General features: G+C 38.5%; 1 protein-coding gene across 1 annotated transcript in view; it reads left to right on the forward strand.

The window, feature by feature from the left end:
- The first annotated feature begins 2133 nt into the window (after window positions 1-2133).
- Window positions 2134-20270, forward strand: part of LOC127808590 (uncharacterized) — a 56801-nt gene continuing 38664 nt past the window's right edge. The window contains exons 1-6 of the mRNA XM_052347164.1: window positions 2134-2513; window positions 3406-4139; window positions 4919-6657; window positions 18747-18973; window positions 19101-19791; window positions 19885-19966. Of these exons, the coding sequence (XP_052203124.1) occupies window positions 2234-2513; window positions 3406-4139; window positions 4919-6657; window positions 18747-18973; window positions 19101-19791; window positions 19885-19966 (3753 nt within the window). The 5' untranslated portion in view covers window positions 2134-2233. The remainder of the gene's footprint in view (window positions 2514-3405; window positions 4140-4918; window positions 6658-18746; window positions 18974-19100; window positions 19792-19884; window positions 19967-20270) is intronic.

Below are 20270 nucleotides of genomic sequence, written 5' to 3' on the forward strand. Positions count from 1 at the left end.
TAAAAGAGTCTTTACCTCTTGATTCTTACTTAACCAAACACCTTAATCTCTTTTATCCAATTTTTTTAAACCTAGCCACATGGAAAACGACGTAAAAGTACTAGAGATTGAATCCAAATTAAATTTACCCATATCTCAAAAATAAAACCTTGATAAAAAGCCACTCACTTTTAGGTTTAGCTTGCCCAATAACTTCTTGGCACCTCTTTGCCTCCTTTTATTTTATGTCTCTCACTATATTGCACATGCAAAGACATAAGCAAGGCCTTGGGGAGCTCTTCAGGTCTTAGGGAGCTCTTAGTTAATCAAAATAACTAAAAGTTTGAAGTACGAAACCTAGCTCACATATTGAATTAAGGTTCTTCATAGTTGAGAGATACCTTTCTTTAATATTTAATTCCCTTGCTTCTATCCTTGAATCATACACATGCAAGGACATTTCGAGGCCTTGAGATTATACCAAGTTATTCCAACTAATGAATCCAAGGAAAAATGAGAATTAATTAAAATTACTCATTTCTCAGGCATGTCTTAGCTGAAACCCCTACCTTAATTTTCCCTTGAGCTTTTGCTTAAACCTCTCTCTTGAAATACTTGGATATCTTCAAGCGTTAGGCCCTTTTTATTCTCTTTTCTTCTTTCTTTTTATTTTTCCTTCTCATTTCTCTTTGGTTGAGTGGTGGCTAAAATGGAGCAAGAAAGTCTCTATTTTCTCCTTACATATGTGCTTGGCTAGCTTATGGGTTGTTAAGAGAATGTGAGTTTGGTGCCAAACTATGGCCTTAAGCCTAAAAATATCTAACTTGTCCCATCATTTGATCCTCCACTCACTAATTTGATTTATTGACTTCTTTCATTTCACTTCCCATCAATTCACATCATTTTTAATTTCTCTATCATGTAGTCTTTCACTAATTGACACATTTTTTCATAAAACCCTAACTTTCTTAAGCTAGTTAATTTTCCTAAAATTAAATACCTTAGTTTTACTTAATATGCTCGTTCGCCTTGCTATACTCATAAACTTATGTCTCACCTAGAACCTTTTTAAGGTTGATCCTTATATCAAACCAAACCTTTTTTAGGGTTCAGTTATTTTTCTCTAAATCTCTTTTAATAATTCAATTTTTTGAGCTAGTATTTTGGTTATTTAGTTTTAGTTCTTATTTTGAGCTTTAGGGGTAGCTTTGGACTTGTTCCTAGATGTACTTCGATCGACACTTTTTGCTAGTTAAACTTTTGAGTATTGAGATAGTCCTTACGAGTGACTCGACATTTCTATCAATACATGCATTGATAAGTTTCCTAAACTAGAGTTTAGCCCCTTATGACCTATAAGTATTTGTAAAGACCATTCAAAATATCCCTAAACAATGATTAGAAAAGCTACATATTACTAGGTATTATAGCATCATTAGAAAGAGAGATGGGAGGAGGGAGAAAGAAATGGAGCTTTGTCTTACACTACTTTCCCAGTTGTCTTGCCACTTTTGCTTTTCATTTTGTTTATTTTTCATCACTCACTTTTACAATTATCAGTATTTCATTTTTTTTAGAAAACCCTAGTTACTATTGGTTCTCCCCATTATCATAAAATGACGTTACATACCATTGCGATCATAGAGACATTATAGCAATTCAATATTTCTTAATTTGTCTTTCTCTATTTTAGGTTGCTGATGACAATTATGGCTACCACCTCGCTAATTAACTTTTTAATTTTTATCTTTTTAGATCATATTTCTTATTTTCTTTCAGAGATATCGACAATTGGGTTAAGTATTGTGTTTGTCAATACCTTTGACATCACCATTTTCATTGCTATTGTTGTGGCCATCAATAAAGAAAAAAAAAAGAAAAAGTGAAAGGAAAAATGGATAAGGAGAAAATAAAAAGGGATTAAAATCAAAGGGCATTTTTTGTATTTTTAAAAATTTAACTATTGTTATTTGATAAGAACTTTACAATTTTTTAAACTAAAATATAAGATATATGCAATTATACCAAACTTTTAAGGATGATTAATATATTTTATCCAAATTAAAGTATAAATTATCTCAAATGGCATACCAAAACCACAAATAGAAAATATTTAAAGAAATAGTTCTTACGCCAAGTCTGAAAAAAATCAAGCAAGGGCACATGCATAAATTCATTACTTCTCTCCTCTTCTTCCCCAAGCCCCAGCGAATTGGTAGAATCGCGAGACGGTTCTCCCTCCTCCTGGCGTGCCATGGCTTCCGTAGAGCAGCCTCTTAAAAAGCGAAAGTTGTACGAGCCACTGCCGGAACCAACGCCTCCGCCGCCGGCACAGCCGCCACAAGCCCTTAACCAGAATTTCCTAGTTCTACCGCTCTCTCAGGAAGAAATCCTTAGACGACGCAGAAACAGAGAGGCAATTAGAAGCGTCTACGATGCTTACAAGCAAATTAAACTCTGCGTCTCTCGAAAGGATCCCCTTCTCATGCCCGAGCTCGAGCAAGCCTATCTTTCTCTCATTAGTGCTTGTAGAGGTGACAATCTTTTGTACCGATTTCTTGATTGATTATTGTCTTTCATTTCTGCTCTCTTGAAATTCGCACGGTTTATTGCATAATTTTTTTCTAGCTGGCGAGATTCGATGTGATCACTAAGGGATTTGATCGAATTAATTGATTGCGGTTTTACTGAAGTAATGCACGCGGCCTAGTAGCCAAAGTTTTATTTATTGTGTTTTTTTGGTCATTGCGAAATTAAATTTTTGCCCAATTAGGTCAATAGGTGCTTATTTCAGTTAAGTCAATTTGAACTTCAGGCCGTTTAGTCTTATGTTTCCGGTTTCCCCTTAATTTCATTAGATTTGCTTAAATATAAGAATTCTGGATATTATATGTCTGACCTGAATGATAATCACATTAATTGCCATGCTAAAAGAAAAATTGCAAAGACGCACTTCCTTCCTCGTTAAGTTTATGGAAATTTGAAAGACAATTTAGTGTATGTCACTTGCAGGTTGCCATGAGGGGATATTTATACTTAGAAGCTTCAACGTGGTCCGGAGCAATTTATTTGCAAGTTGACAATCTGGCTTTATGTTTAAAGTTGTTCTAGGGTTTAAACCTGAGAGACAATGTGCTATATGTCTCTTGAATTGTTGATAACACCCTCCAAAAGCCCATCAATAGAAAAAGAACAACACCGAATGGTCATCTAATGCCTAAAAGCCTCGAAAGTTCTTTATTGTATTTAGTAAATTAGTGGATTTGTGTTTATGAAAGAGAGCTAGAATGCTACTTTTTCAATCAATGACATACAATGATGAAGTACAACAGTTTTCCATGACAACTAGAAGTTCCTTTTCTGAAATCAAGTCAACCTCTATAATAAGCTTAGATTTTGTAAGCTGTTGTAAGCTGCTGGGTGCAGGTTCTACGAGTGTGCAGCGCATTCTAGCAGATCTTATCCCCCGATATGCATCATACTGCCCAACTGCCCTTGAAGCTGCAGCTAAAGTTACTATCAATATGCACAACTGTGGCTTAGCAGTGATAAACAGAGGAGAGGATACTGATGATGTTGCATTCAGCACTGCGAAAGCTTGTATTTCTGGTCTAGCTGATATCTGCCTTGCTGCTTCAGCAGCAGGACCAACCTCATCTGTTATTCAAGGCATCTGTTCTGCAGTTTTCTTTAATGTGCTTTCTTTCCTATTATTATCTTTTGAGGGGAGGGATATTTTTCAGATTGTTGACTTGGAAACTTTAAAGATTCGAGATTCTGCTGAATTCTTTTCTGAGCTGAAGCAAAAGTTTTCAGATGAAGATGATTCTGCAGTGTTTAAATTGTCCAAGCTCCGTGCACTATGTCTCCTGAGGATTTTCTTTTCCTGCCCAAGAAACTTTCTTGCAACTTGTTTTGAGTTCTTTGACTCCACTGAAACAGAGGCAACACCCAAAGAAGGATTGTACTTCCTTAATCAAGTAACGAGCAAGCTTGACATTGCCAATGTGGTTTGCGATATCAATATTAAAAGAAATAATCCAGGATCAGCACTGCCTGCTGCAGAAAAAGATGGTGGAGGCAATGATGTCCTTAGAGAGGGTGGCAACAAGGTTCTAGAGAATGCTTCTCCTGTTAAAAGGAACTGCTTGCTGGGATTGGTAAGACTTAAGAACTACTTTAGATCCTAAACAGATTTTCAACCTGTGCATTATGCCTCAACACTGAACGTCTGATGAAGTTCTTAGTTTCTTCTAGATGATAAAGTCTTTCTCATTGATTTTCTAGCTGCAGGATTAAGTCCCTAGTATTAGCTGCATTCTCCTCAAGTAGGGATTTTCTTTCATCTGTATCCAGGAAGTCCAATATTACTCCTCATATCCTTAATTACCATAATTTCTAATCCGAGGAGAAATTACTATTATTATTTTCTGCTGAAAGGAGTAGCTATTTTTGAGTGCATGGATATTTGGAGTTTCTGTTCCATATGTTTTTCAGAGGTGACCTTGAAGTCTGTATTACAGCTGGTCTGTTATTAGTCTGCAGACTGATCTTAATGTCTTGGCACTGGTTTGGGAGATAGTAACTAGATATCCTCCTTTGATTTTCTCCCTCTTGTCTTTTTGTTGGTTTCAGTTATTAAAAGGTCCTTCCTTTATAGTTATCATGGAAAATATTATGTAAATACTCTTTGAAGTTAATTAGAATGTGAATTTGAGCTGTTGTAAATATTGGGCTTCGCTTAATATGAAAATTGCAAGGATAATGTTTTCTCTGCACATACTGATTTCTAGAATTTGATTGGAGAACCTTATACTCAAATTATAAAATCTTGTTACAAGTGCTGTTCTGAACTACTGCTATCTACATGATTTAGATCTTATTGCTTTGTATCTTTGAATTGATTATCTTGTGCCTTGATAATTTTTCTTTTTTGAAGGTTGTTGACAAGGAACCCTCATTGAGAAGGTGGATATTCTCCAAATATAAGAAATTATGTAAATCAGCAGCTCCGGAAGTTGTATCAGAAGTTACATCTGTCCTTGATGGAATATTTGAATCTTTTAGTGAGCTTGTAAAGCTAGAAGACAGTCAACTAGACAGTGATGAGGATGATTCAGATCCATTGAAATATGTAAATAGACAGTATTTGGTGCCTGGCATGAGTGAAACTGAAGCATCTCCCAAAGTTTCTGGAAGAGATAGTTCTCCAAAAGTTCATGATGGATCTCATATTGATGATTTAGCAGACAAATTGTCAGGTCAATATTTGAAGCGCCAAGGCTCATTACTTAGTATTGACACTGATCTCCTGTCAAATGCGAGTTCAAGTTATGATAGCGGTGGGTTAAAATCGGTAAATTTTGACACTGGGGAGCAAGTTGATCGATCACGTGGTAGGTCTTCCACTCCCAGGGATCTGCTAACTAATCAAATGCCTTCACCCATCTCAACAAAAACATTAGACTTCAGGACTAGTTCATTGGAACGTAAAAATCATTTTGCCCAAACTGAGAAAAATCAAGTTTCAAACTTGGATCTTAGTTTACCTGCTGTTAGGTCCTCCAGTGGAGGTGCACATACTGCTTTTGAATCTCCTAGAGACAATCTAGCAGTGCAGTATCCTTCTGTTAGTGATCAAGTTATACGGGACTCTGATGGGGACCCTGCAGCCATGGATATTTTTTCAGCTTCTAAACAGCTCTGGTTAGGTTCTTTAGGCCCCAATGCATCTGAAGCACTTGTGAGGGTTCAGTTTGAGAACTTTGGTCCTCTAGAACAGTTCTCATACTTTCCATTTAAGGGATTTGCCTTGATTGAGTACAGATATATCATGGATGCCATAAAAGCTAGAGAGATCATGCAGGGACGTTCACCTTGGGGTGCTTGTCTTCGCATCAAGTTTCTGGATAAAGGATTGGGAACCAGGAGAATTGTGAACGGTATTGCTGTTGGTTCTAGTTGCCAAGTTTATGTTGGAAATGTTTCAAGTCAATGGGCCAAGGATGAGATCCTCCAGGATTTGATGAATGTTTTCTACAAGATCCCTCGCATGGTAACTGATCTTACTAGTGAAGGTGCATTGCTGTTGGAATTTGAGACTCCTGAAGAGGCTGCCAATGTGATGGCTCATCTTAGGCAGCAACGCAAGCTAAAAAATTATCCTCTACAGTCAAATTCAGCTCCAGCTAATGTTGCCAGACCTATAGGACCTGCTTCTACTCATGCTGACCTTAGAGGCAACAATCTTGTGAACAACAATGTTGAACCACCGCATCCTCAAACAGTGGTTGGGAGCCCTACCGACAGCTATAGCACAAGGATGTCTCGTTTGACTTCCTTACTTTCATCTTTGCGTACAAAATATAATATTACAGATAATTCAAGTTATGTTGACACACATATATCTGGAAACAGTGGCAGAGAAGAAGACCGATTGCCTTCAAGCACTCTTCAGATTAACATTCCAAACAGTAGTTCTCCATTCCTTACTGATGACGAGCTTATGACTGTTTGTAATCTTGCTATTGGAAATGTGGGTTCTGTTGTCCGGTTGTCACGTTCAAATATGCAGATGGGGTGTTCTTGGTTTATTGAATGCAGCAGCATAGATGCTGCAAATACTCTCTTAAAAAATCTTCGGGATTGTCCTATGATTTTCTTCTTCATTGAATCCAGGTTTGTTAGTATTCACTTTCCCCAGTTTTATTTGCTGTTATTTTGCTTTCTTTTCCTTTCAATTTTCTAAATATGCCAATCATTATTAACTTTACAATTTAAATGTCTCTGATTGCTTTGGTGGAGTGAGAGTAGTCAGAGCATAAATTAATTCATTACAAATGGGAGGATATTATTATTGACCAAATTATGATAACTGATCTGAATCGATGCAAGTTGAATTTGAAAATCTTTTGCTGAAATTAATTTCTTGTGAATGGGTATTGCCTTGGGCTCTTAGATATTTGTGTTCACGTGGGAGGGAGTTCTTAACTCAGTGAAAGGGTTTACCTATTTTGATCTAGTTCCCCTCTGTTACTTTCAACTTTGGCTTGGAAGAATCAAAGGCTTTTTCTGGTGATTTCCCATCAAGTTTGTATTGAGATAGGTTTGAGGGAAACTGATACCAAGATTTTTTGCATGTTTTGTAGAGAGGTGAAGTATTTTATGATGCCCAAATTCTTGAACTAATTATCTTAAAGAAGAGAGCATTTGTAAACTTCATTTGTTTTTACACTTTATCCTTAAAGTAAGTGTAATTAGAGTTCAGTTAATTAATAAATGTAGAACTTTTCATGGGCAATTATGGTCCAGGCAAAATCTGATGAGGCTTCACAATTTGGTAAGGCCAAGCAGAGTTTTTTTTTTTTTTCAATAGCATATATAACCTTTGTATTTCTTTTTTTGGTATTTCCATTGGACTAGATCTTTCTATTTTATAGCATTTATCTCTACTGCATAATTTCTGATGTTCTCTGCAGGGACAGAACTAGATCATCTTAGAGTGGGCAAAGGCCCGAATAAGCCAATGCCATAAGATAATTCATACCTTATATCTGAAAAATAAGAATAGGACCATGTTTAAATAATGCAGTAAGTTTAAGAAATTAAGTGAATGCAATTTTGGCAAGACTTGATGTAAAATGGTAATACGTCAATTTTGATGAAGATAATAACATTGCTATAACTTTACATTTAGGCAAAAACTTGTGCCCCTGTTTCAGCAGTCCATATTTGTATCTGCAGGTCAGGCTAAGACATGCATTTCTTGAGTATGGTTAAAAAACAATTCTACTTTAGGTAAAGGCTACCCCAAGGTAGGTTTTGCAAGGACTTTGATTTTCAAATGCTGATTTAGTATTGCTCCCCATTCTCCTCTTACTCAACTAGTAATCTTCCAACCATGCCCCTCCCCTAGCTCCTGGAATCAATAGTCTTTCCGTTTACTAGCCATGCTGATATTTTCTGGCAACCATGTCAGTTTCTCTTTTCTTTTTATTGTTTTTTCTCCGGGAAGCATTTGGTTTGGAGGGCAGGAGTTGGATCCAGTATGCAGAACTTGGCCTTCCTCATTTTGAAGAGATTTGTTAATTCATAGGAACATTGATAAGCATAATAGGGAAGTTTTCTTGTGTATCATGTGCCAAATGAAATTTATTATTCTATTATTTATACCAGTTGCTAAACATTAAAAAAAAAAAGAATAAAACGTCCAAATCTATCATCACATGGGAAAAGATTATTCAGAGAATTTCCATCTCTACTGTGTATATTTATAATACTTTTGATATATAATCTAATTGTGTAGAACATGCTTGCTTATGTTCAGGTTTTAATGTACATGGATTTTGGCAATGCACTGCTTTCTATTGGGCCATTTAGTATTGCTGCTTTACTTTATGCCCCTTTTCAGGATTCAATATGTATTCTCCAAGCAAGTATTGATGAGCATAGAACTTGCACTTGTTGACACTTGACAGTAGCTTAAAGAACAATAATCTGTATTTAGGCAAAATCTGCCCCAAGGAAGGTTTTGCATAGGCCTGAATTTGAATTGCTGTTTTAAATTTGCACCCATTCTTCTCTTACCCAACTGATAATATTACAATTATCCCCTTCCATGGGCAAACCTAGCAGCAGTGTTCCGTCTGGTCATTAACCACACGATTTTATAGAGAGGGAGTGCAGGAACTGCCAAAGCTGGGATGGGAGAGGGCTAAGGCAGTTTAGAGAGAGGGACGGAGAATTTGGGTTTGGGTCGTAGGAAGTTCTGTTCGTATGATGTAATCATGGCAATAGGGATACAAATTCCATATTAAGGAATTTGGCTTGAGATTCGATGTCCAAGAGACATGGTCATGGGTTCTGGCTTGAAACTCCATTAGTGCAGTGAACACACAGTGATAGTGGTGGAGTGGCACCTAGAATAGGAGAGCAGCACTGTAATGGGGAAGTAGTGGATATAGATCATGGACTTGTTGAGAAAGAGAAGGAAAATTGAGAAAAAACAGATAGAAAGAAACTGTATTGTCAAATTCAGAATTGAGATCTCAAATGGTACACAATGAGACTGTTGAGTTTATATACTACTCAACTATGACAGCTGGCAGCAACAAACTGTCATGCCCTAGGGTTGGGCTAGGGTTTAGAATTGAAATTGAGAAGAATGCGGGAGAGAGAGCAGAAATGGAGGGAGAGACAGAATAGATACAAAGAGAATTGAGGGAGAACCGAGGAGATTGAGAAAGAGAAATGAAGAGACAACAACAACATATCCAGCCTTTATTCCACTATGTGGGGTCGGCTACATGAATTCTAGACTTTCATGTATTTCTGTCTTTTGTCATATCCTCATTTAGATCCATATATTTCATATCAAATTTTAATGTCTCTCCCAAAGTCTTCTTGGGTCTACCTCTACCTCTTTTTGTGACTAATTGTTCCATTTCATTAACTCTCCTCACAGGAGCGTCTCTTAGTCTCCTTCTCACATGACCAAACCATCTTAGTCTAGTCTCTCTCATCTTCTCCTCGATTGGCACTACTCCTACCTTATTACGAATAACTTCATTTCTAATTTTATCCTTTCTTGTATGTCCGCACATCCATCTTAACATCCTCATCTCCGCTACACTCGTTTTTTGCTCATGCTGGTATTTGACTGCCCAACATTCTGAGCCATACAGCAAGATTGGTCTTATAGCTGTCCTATAAAATTTTTCTTTCAATTTTAATGGGATTTTACCATCACATAACACCCCCGATGCATTTCTCCATTTTAGCCAACCTGCCTTAATTCTTTGTGCGACATCCTCGTGGATTTCTCCATCTTTTTGAATCACTGATCCCAAATATCGAAAATGGTCTTTTCTTTGTAAGATTTGGTTTTCTAATTTTATTATAACATCATCCTCTCTTGCATTTTTACTAAATTTGCATTCCATATATTCTGTTTTCTTTCTACTTAATTTAAATCCCTTAGATTCTAAAGAGAAATGAAGAGAGAGGAGACTAAATTCAAAATATCGTTCCACAATGCCATTGTCTACCTACTCTAGCTTATTTATAGGCTATTTAACTGAAAGGTACAATTGGTAAAGCAGCAAAATACAACACCTAACTAATACATGTAATCTACTATTACCAATATGTCCTCGGGGTCGTGACAATCCCCCCTCCTCGAGAGGTTTCTTGTCCTCAAGAAACGATAATATTGAATCTAGGATCAGTTTTCTCACAATATTAGACTCTTTCTCACACCCAAACCTCACCCGATAGAAATAGAAACAAAGAAATGTAAGCAGAACATATAACAAAGCAATAACAGAAATAAAGGAGTCAAGAACTTATCCTGGTTCAAGCATGAAAATGCCCTACATCCAGACTGTTGAAGCCTTCAGAAAATCCACTAGAAAGCGTTCAAGATTACAGCAATTCCTTCTCTCTTACACCTAGCTATGAATCAATAGACTCACCTCTCGAGAATACAAGGACCGAGCCTTAGCTCTCTCAACTCTCTAGAACTCGTGCAAGACAGAAAAAACAAATGAATGAATGCTGAAATCTCTTCTCTCCCGAGAACCTATCCATCTCTATTTATAAGATATAGAGGCGGTTACAACTTAAGGACTAAACTAAAATATTAGGGAATACAAGGCCTATCCAGAAATAACTTTAAGCTAGTTATTTTCGTTATATTCTAAACACATAAAATATAAATATACAATCATTCCCTAACTGAGTATACTGCCTTTCACTAAGACTTAACAGCTAGACTAATACAAATTCTAACAGACAATAATTGAGCTATTGTTTCTTCATCAAATTCCCGTTTTCACTATTTGGTTCATCCTTCGCCTTTTCTTGTTCTTTTCTCTTCTCTTTGGCCTCTTTTTCTTTCTCCTTCTTGGCTTTGTCTTATGGATGAAAGAGGAAACAACATCTCTTTGTTCAGTTAGTATTCTAGGCTCTCTTGAAGTACCTGTTTTACTTATCTATGCTAAAACTAGCACCAACTCTTCTATTAGGTTGTACAGAAACGGATATGATATGAAACGGAAACGGGAAAACGTCATTTTTCAAAAAAGTAAGAAACAGAAATGCGTAAATAAAAAAATATAGGGGCCTTTTTATAAATATAATTTTTAATATAGAAAAATATAAAAAATGGTTATTCAATCTAAAAATAAACAAAAATTCTATAATGCATTCAAACAAATTCTAGAAAAAATTAAAAATTTTATGTTAGAGACGAAGAAAATTTCATCTCTATTAGTGGATCGATATTTTCCTAATATTACGAAATGGCTACGAAAAGTTTTTGAAATTGCAAAAGTGGCCCGAAAACGTTTCTTAGTATTTTGGAACACTGGAAACGTTTTGGAAACACTAGAATGGCGCCCCCGAGAAGTTTCCATGCATCATAGCTCTTCTGCATCAACAACTGCCATGATAGAAGGGAACTCAAAGTTCACTGTTGTGACATTTGTATTAGATTAGATTAAATGTAAATCATGTATCTTTGGATTGCTGCATATTTTCTTTCCTGTTTTAGCATTAGATTTAATTGCTCTTCTAGAAGGTTTGTTTCTAGAAGGAGGCAGTCATCTCTTTAAATCAGTTATTCAGTTAGGCGGTTGTTAGTTAGTTGTTTTATTTTTCTATCTTGTGCTCCGCTCCCCTATATCCTATAAATAGGGGTCATGGATAGGAATGTAGATAGAGGAGTCTAAGTGCACTTGTATTCGTGAAGTATTGCTTCCGATTTACTGTCTTGATTTGGGGATTGAGTGCGAGAGGTAGGGAGTGGCTGGTTTGTGGCTTGTATTCCCTAGTTTTCCTATAGCTTTCAATGTATATGGGCGGGAGGGGTTAAGTTCTCGTTGTAATCATCCCTTGGGTGTTTCAAGATAGTGGATTTCAGTGGTGCCCAACAGTCTGGATGTAGGTCTTGGATTTCAAGACTGAACCAGGATAAACCTTGTTGTTTTGTGTGTGTGGTTCTCTCTTTGTGGTGTTTGCTTTATGCTTTTCTGTTATTAATGTGTTCTTGGGTTATATAGTGAGCTGGTTGAGTTGAGAGAATTAGTCTAGAGCTGTGAGATACTCTAACATTCACTACAGGCCAAGACTTGATTTGGTGTTGTAGCTTACCAACTGAAATATGAACAAACAGAACAACACTAGTCTTGTTGCCGACAACAAGACTTTTACCTCCTTCAATTATTGCCCTTAGTTTTCCTCTAGTTACATGTTGTCTCCATGTTTCCTTATAGTCCATATAAGATTGTTCTGGTCCAGATTGCTCCATCAGAACTTCTTTAACTGCATGTGGACTGTCACAAACTTGATTGGCAATCTTAGAAATACCTCTAATCTGCTGGCTGCTCATAGAATAACTTTTAGGTTGCAGCCCATGCATTTTTAAAATGGCTTGCAGTGCCAATTCTTGCAGCCTAGCCTTCTCCGTAGCCTGTTTTATAGTGACATGATGCATCATTTTCATTGTAAGCTATAGCTCATCATTAAGTCCACTAATGAAACTCGATACAAAATAAGACTTATTCAAGGTTGGATGGGAAATGAGCGTCAGTGCTTTCAATTCCTCAAACTTGACCTGATAATTCTTAACAAAGCCTTTTTGTTTTAGTTTATTAAACTCTTTATTGTATCTCTCATCTCCGATCTGAGTTATATCTTCAACTGCAGTAGAAAAGTTCTGTATGGGCAAACTGCCTTCTGTAACTTCTCTTTTTAAGGAATCAGAATATTCTTTGAAAAAATATTCAAATGGAATACTAACCTGAAATTTCTGTGAAAACAAAACCAAAAAGTCGTCCAACTTTTGATTGAGGTTAGCGATTGCTTTCTCGATTCCTATATCCATCACCACAATTGATTTTTTTTTCGAAATTCACTTTGCTCAACAACCTCCAATGACTCAATTGGTTATGTTACAGCCTCCAGAAATGCTTTCCAAAAATTACGTAGATCAACCCACAGAGAATTGTCGGCTCTGTTGTAGTCTTCCAAAGTTCGATCGGTTCCGTGTAGCTAATAGAATTCGTCAAAATTGTCGTTAGAAGTCGCCTATCGAGCCTAAGGATTTCAGTAGATCTTGCTAGAACAAACTAGTGAACACTTTGTCCCTGTCTGAAATGATGGTTTGGGGTACCCCATGTAATTTCACCATATTGTCCAAGAATACCTTGGCCACTTCTTGTGTCGTGAATGGGTGGGATAGACCGAGGAAGTGGCTGTATTTAGTCAATCGATCCACCACTACTAGGACATAATTCTTCCCTTTTGACCGAGGCAATCTCTCTACAAAATCCATAGTTATGTTGGCCCAAGCCTGATTTGGGACCCCTGAAGGTTGCTGGAGGCTTGGTTTTGCCACGAACTCGGGCTTGGTTTTGCCACTGACTCGTGCTTGCACCTTTTACATGTGTCACATTGCAATATAAACTCCATCACTAACTTTTTTAGGCTTGGCCAATAAAACACATGCTTTACCTTCCTATAGGTGTTCTGAATACTCGAGTGTCCCTCTAAGGGAGAATCATGCATGGTTTGGAGAATTCTTCTCTTCAGTGCCTCACAATCCCCTATCACCAATCGCCCTCGGTATCTCATTAGGCAAATTGCATATGGTGTACCCCTGCCTGCTATTGCTATCAAAGCTAAGCTGCTCTAGTAGCTCCCTTGCCCAAGCCCCTTTATCATAGCTTGTTGCCACCTCTTAGTACCAATTTGGTACCAAAGCTGTGATAGCTGCACAGTCTCCCTCCTCATAGCATCTTAATAAGAGGTTTGCAGCCATATCTTCTTTTCCTTTTCTATATTGAATCACAAAATTTAGTCCCATCAGCTTAGCCATATCCTTATTTTGCAAATTAGTATGCAACTTTTGTTGTGAGAGGATCTTGAGGCTCTCATGATCTTTCCTGATTGTAAACTGCCCCCCTCCAAATAGTGCCTCCACTTATCCATTGCCATAAGCACAACCAATAACTCCTTGTCATATGTGCTAAGCCCTTGATGCCTTGGGGCTAAGGCTTGGCTCATGAAAGCTAAGGGTCGGCCATCTTGTGATAACACAACCCCTACTCCCGTTCCACTAGCATCGGTCTCTAAGGTGAATGGCTTACCAAAATCAGGGATCCCCAACATGAGCACCTCGCACATGGCTTGCTTTAATTTTCCCAAATGTAGCCTTTGCCTATTCACTCCACTTGAAGTTATCATTCTTTAATAATTCTGTTAGTGGCTTGCTTATCATTCCATATTTTTTCACAAAAATGCCTATACTGCCCGTTAGCCCCAAGACCCCCCTCAAGGACTTGATATTCCTTGGTCTAGGCCAAGTTACCATAGCTGAAATTTTTTTGGGGTCAGTGCTAACTCCAACACAATAAATCGCATGCGCTAAGTACTCCACCTGTTTCTGAGCAAAGGCACATTTGGACCTTTTGATGCATAACCGAGTGAATCTAAGGACCTAAAATGCAGTCCTAAGGTGTTCAAGGTGCTGAGAAAGGGTAGGGCTGTAGATTAATATATCATCAAAGAACACCAGCACAAATTTTTGAAGATATAGCTCAAAGATGTGGTTCATTAGGGTCTGAAAGGTTGCTGGTGCATTAGTTAATCCAAAAGGCATTACTGTAAACTCATAATGCCTATGATGAGTTCTGAAAGCAGTTTTAGGTATATTAGTTAGGTTTGTCCAGATTTGATGATAGCTGAATCTTAGGTCAAGTTTGGAGAATACAGAGGCATGGCTTAATTCATCGAATAGGTCTTCAATAATGGGAATAAGGCACTTATCTTTGATGGTGATGTGGTTTAGCTAGCGGTAGTCAATACAAAAACGTCAGGTTCCATCATTTTTCTTAACTAAAAGGATCGCAAATGGGCTTCTGTTGGGATGGATTATAGAATTGTCTAGCATTTTTTTTACCAATTTCTTGATTTTAGTTTTAAGCTTTGGGGGATACCTATAGGATCTTATGTTAACTAGTGCAGCATTGGGTTGCAAGGGAATAGAGTGATCAAATGGCGTTTTAGGGGGTAGGTTCTCAAATAAGTCTTTAAACTCAATAAGTAATGCATCCAGGGAAGCTAACTCATGTACCTGCCATAGGGGTGTGGTTAGGTGGCTAGTGGCCATCGAGCATTGTCCTTCCTGTTCCCCTTGCTCCTCGGTCTCCTCACTGGCCTCAATTGAGAATAATTGAGCCACCTGAGAGAGCTTGCACTTGAGTAGCTTATGCAGCCTCTTTCCCCTAATCAACTTGCAGGCCCTTGTTTCCACATTTCCTTGTAGGGTGATTCTCTTGCCTTCCTTCTCTAATGTAACCTCCATCTTATTAAAGTCAAAACTGATAGGGCTTACCTCTCTCATCTAATCAACCCCCAAAACTATTTGACAACCTCCCAATTTTAGCAATCTTAGGTTAGCTTCAAACGTTTCCCCTTGCATTGTTCAAAAAAATCCTAGGCAGGCTGATTTACTCATTACCTTGCTCCCGTTAGCCATTGTTACTGATAGGGGTTGGGTGCTAGACAACTCGCAATTCACCTTCCTTGTTGTCCTTTCATCAATGAAGCTGTGGGTACTCCCACTGTCAATTAATACCATGAGTGTACCCTCTTGCACCTTCCCTTCAACCTTAATAATCTTGCTGCTAGCCACTCCTTTTATGGCATGAAGGGATATAGTGCCATTATCTTCTTCTTCCCAATCATCCCCTACAACCATGGCCTCTTCTCCTGCGTCCTCCTCTATCTCTCCCCCTTCCAATAGGAGCAATTGCCTTATGCATTGGTTTCTTGGGGAAGTACTTATCCCCACACTTGTAACATAGCCCAGTAGGCTTCCTTTGCTCTATCACCCTCCCCCTTTATTGCCCCGCATTAGCAGGGGGTGGTAATGCCGACAGCTTTGGCATTACCCCAGACTTGTATGTCTCTCTTCCTTGCATCCTTCCCACGGGTGGTGATAGGCCCAAGCCATTTCCCTTGCCCTGATTCCTCTGCTTATTCATCAAGGCTTCCACATTCAACTCCTGAAGCAGAGCACTCTCCATCGCTTCTTGCATTGTCCTTGGCCTTGTTATCTTCATCGTAGATATGAGTTCCTCACTTAGACCGCTAATAAAACTTAACACGAAGTAATCTTCGGTCATGTACGGATTTCTGTTGAGCATCTGGGATTTCAACTCCTCAAACCTGAGCTAGTACTCTTGCACTGATCCATTCTACTTCATTTTGTTGAACTCCTCAACTACATCCATGGTTCTCTTCTCCTCGAACCTTTCACAAACTCATCCCAGCTACACTCTTCTCTCACCCTTGACCACCCCTGGTACCACACATCCCCCACGTCATTCAAGTAGGCCACTGCCAAATTGATCTTCTGATCATTAGCCACTTGATGTATCTCGAACAATTTCTCACACTATCGAACCTACCAGTGTGGCTTCGTCTCATCGAACATTGGCAACTCCAATTTTGGGACAGACAAATTGTGGTGATTTGAATTCACCTAGATCTCCAGTATCCTTGTCCCCCATGGCTGCCAGATCGCCCTCCACCTCCGAGGAGCCGACCATCCTCTGGCTCGTGCCGACTCCCTGCAATATTGGATCTGATCTTTATCACGGGGGAAAATTCAGAGACATCCTCACCTGAGCTTGGCTCGAGAACATGAGCATAAATTGCTACATCTAATCACGCAACATATTGCTTTGTTCCCTCATCTCCTCTCTGATCTGGTTGCGCATATCCCGTGCAACTGATTTGAGGCCTCCTCCAACTTTTTATCAACCACCATTCCAATGGCATCCTCCATGGATCCAACTCGAGTCTGCACATCCATCACTGTGGTCGTCACCTGTTGGAGCTGCAATTCCATTTGCTTCAAGTGAGTGTCGTCCGCCATTGTTTTGAATTCGTCGAAATTCTTGGGCTAGGAACGAAGCTCTAATACCAATTGTCGAATCCCCTAGATTCAACAAGGTTTTATCCTCTTTGTAGAGAGAATTAGGTGGGAATTGAGATGGAGGGAAGGGAAATTAGAGAATTAAGGGAGAAGGATTGAGAATGAAATGAGAGGGAGAGAGAATCAGAGAGGGAAATTGAATAAGAATCAATTCAAATGACATTTGATGATTCACAATGAATTTGGGATGAGCTTATATACTCGGTCCCGACGGGAAGTTGGCACCAATAACGGTTACCACTTCCGCATTCAAATTTTACACTTCTCACCAATTACACTTATTCTAACAGCACTTATACTTGTTACAATAGTTCCCCATATAGGTACACGACAAGAAGTCCTACGGCTGAGCTTGGGGGTGCTCGTGCCCAGACTTGGTCCAATTGGTAGGGCACAACATTCTATTAGCAAAGGCCAATTTATGGAGATAAACTCGTACAACAATAACATCTCAATTCTTAATCCCATTAGGTGGGTCAATTATTTGAATTCTAGCTCTATAATCATCTCTATTTATAGCCATATCTTATGGAAAACCATTATATCCCATATCATGTTTGAGGGTTTTTCATCATGTTTTCTTTACTCTTCTTCTACCTCTTTCGTAACAAATTCCTTACATTCCATTCACTCACCTTACAAGCACATCAATTGCCTTTTCTTTCAATATGTCCAAACCATATTTGTCTTGCCATTGACCCTAACTTAGAAATCAATTGACAATAAGGATGTCATGCCACCAACACTAACTTGGTTAGAATAAGCTGCACAATTGGTGATAATGATGATGATGTTCAAACCATAGTAGTCTCATGTGGTGGTGCATCACTCCAACCTTATTTTAGATAATCTCTTCTCTTGTATGGCCACTCATCCATCATAACATGCTCCTCTCAGCTACACATAATTTGCACATGTTATGGAGATGAGCTTGTAATTAGAGATAATCATCGAGATACCATTGATTCTATGAAGGAGAATCTATGAAATCACTCAAGTGGCCTACATGGAGCCACATTCATGGTGATTAATAGCTAATGATACAAGAATTTGCACATAATAATAATGGCAAGCATCATGCATGGTTTTTATTGTCTAAATGTGCTAAATGAAAATATTATTTTTCTGATACTTATACCACTTGAATGAACATGCGAAACAAATCTTCACATGAAACGTGCAGCTTCCAATGAACTTGCATAAGAGGAGGCATTCAGATTTATTTGATGTATATATGGTGTCTTAAATCATATTTTACATTTTAATTTCATAATAGCACGTTTTTGTACAACTCTACTTGTTTAGTTCAATTGACTTTTCTAATTATGATGATTCTTTAGTATGACCAAATCTGAATCATACATGTGTATATCAGATAGACAGACTTGTGATAGCTGACCTGACCTTTTGAACAAATATTCTGACTCCAGTTGTTAGCGTGGTCATCATCAATATACTCTCAAAAAATCACCTCTCTAAGCTACTGGTACTGCAAGCAGGCACTTACTCCAGAATGGCCATTTCCCCCCCTTCTTATACTCAAATCTGCATATATACATTATACTGTCCTTCACCTTTGTTTTTCTCCTAGTTCCTCAACTCTTTTGATGTTTAGGTATGAAAGGAAAACTTGCTTCTTGAACTTTTAGTAGGATTGGCATCTTGTAAAATTATAGTCTTACAGATTTACTGAAATTCTTCCAGAACTGGCACTTGATTGATTTTTCTGCATTTCTCATAAAGTTTCCACCTTTTCCTTGAGCAGTCAACCAGGAAAGCACCAAGTTTCTCCTTTCACAGCCAAACCTGAAAGCAGTTCTACAGAGTTTGCAGCACCCAGATTGAATCTAGAAAATCATGGGAACAGAAAGCAAAGTGGACATGCATTTCAGTCAAACTGGACTGCTTTTGGTGGTGCAGGGACACCTGAAGTTGCACCAAGAAATTTTGATGGTTACAACAATAACATAGTGGCGAATCCTCTAACTGGAGGTGATATTTTGTAAATGCAACAATGACATAGTGGCAAATCCTCTATCAGTAAAGATTTAGTTACTTCATTTGCTACACCAAAGGAGTCTGTAGTAACTGTTTTTAGTTTTCTTTCCCGAGTTTCTAGGTGGAAATGCTTTTTCTGGCACAGCTGACCAAATGTGGATGTATAGAAGACCTGAACTTGAGCTGCCATCTGCACCGCAGAACACTCCACGCATACCTGCACCTTGTCAGGGATCTAGTATTCCACCACCACAGCCATTTCATCCTTCTTTCATGCGACCTGCCTTTTTCCCGCCAAACACTTCCTGGGATGCACGTGGACCGAGCCATCATCAGCCTTTGAACTTAATCTCACCAGGTTTATCTAACAATCCTCATGGTAATTGTGTTGCACCCCCTTTTATACCTGCTTCTGTGACCCCACTTGCACAATTACGTGGAAACTCACTGCAGCATTCCAGCCAGATGTTTCCTCTTCCTGTTGTGCCACCCCGGATGGTATCCTTACCACCTCTTCAGCCTGATATGCCACCTCCATTGCCTCTTCCCCCAGCTCCTTTGCCTCACTATCAGCCACCTCTGGTTCCCCCACCACCTAGCTCTCCCCCTCCACTTCCACCTCCACCTCCGCCTGCATACCTGTCTTCAATGCCACCATCAGCATCTTCCCAGGTGGAAAGTTTTGGACATCATTTACAACATCAATGGCAGGGAACATTGTCTAAAAGTGGGGTTCACTACTGTACAATTTATGCACATAGAGTGGATTCTGATGCTTGCAAGTACTCAAGTGGCATTCGTGAGCCTGCAGAGTATTGACCTTTTCTTCATTTTGATGACTTTCTTCTAGTTGCCTGGGTGGCAAGACTAGTTGCTGATAACCTCTTCAATTGGAATTTGTGCAGATGGCCTGTGAAATTAGATATGATGAAACGCACAGATTTTCAACATGTGAAATCAACATTTTCTAGTACTCCACCTCATAAAGTGAGCTCTCTCTCTCTCTACACACACACACACACACACACACATATCTTGTACTTGCTTGGCTCACTTTATTTATGTGCTTATATATATTGATATCCTTAAGAAAGGAAGAATTATCCAAAATTTGTCCTAGTGCAATTAAAGTAATTGATTTCCAGCAACACATTGAATGTTCTTTGGTAGGTTGTTCCAGGTTTTATATGCAATATGATTCTTACTGTAAATAGGAATTTTTTATTTTGCATAAAAGTGAGGATGCCATTGTTGAGATAGATATAATTGGCGAACTAGAATTCCTGCAGCC

This window comes from Diospyros lotus, chromosome 8, assembly GCF_014633365.1.
Source record: "Diospyros lotus cultivar Yz01 chromosome 8, ASM1463336v1, whole genome shotgun sequence".
In the NCBI taxonomy this organism is placed as follows: Eukaryota; Viridiplantae; Streptophyta; class Magnoliopsida; order Ericales; family Ebenaceae; genus Diospyros; species Diospyros lotus.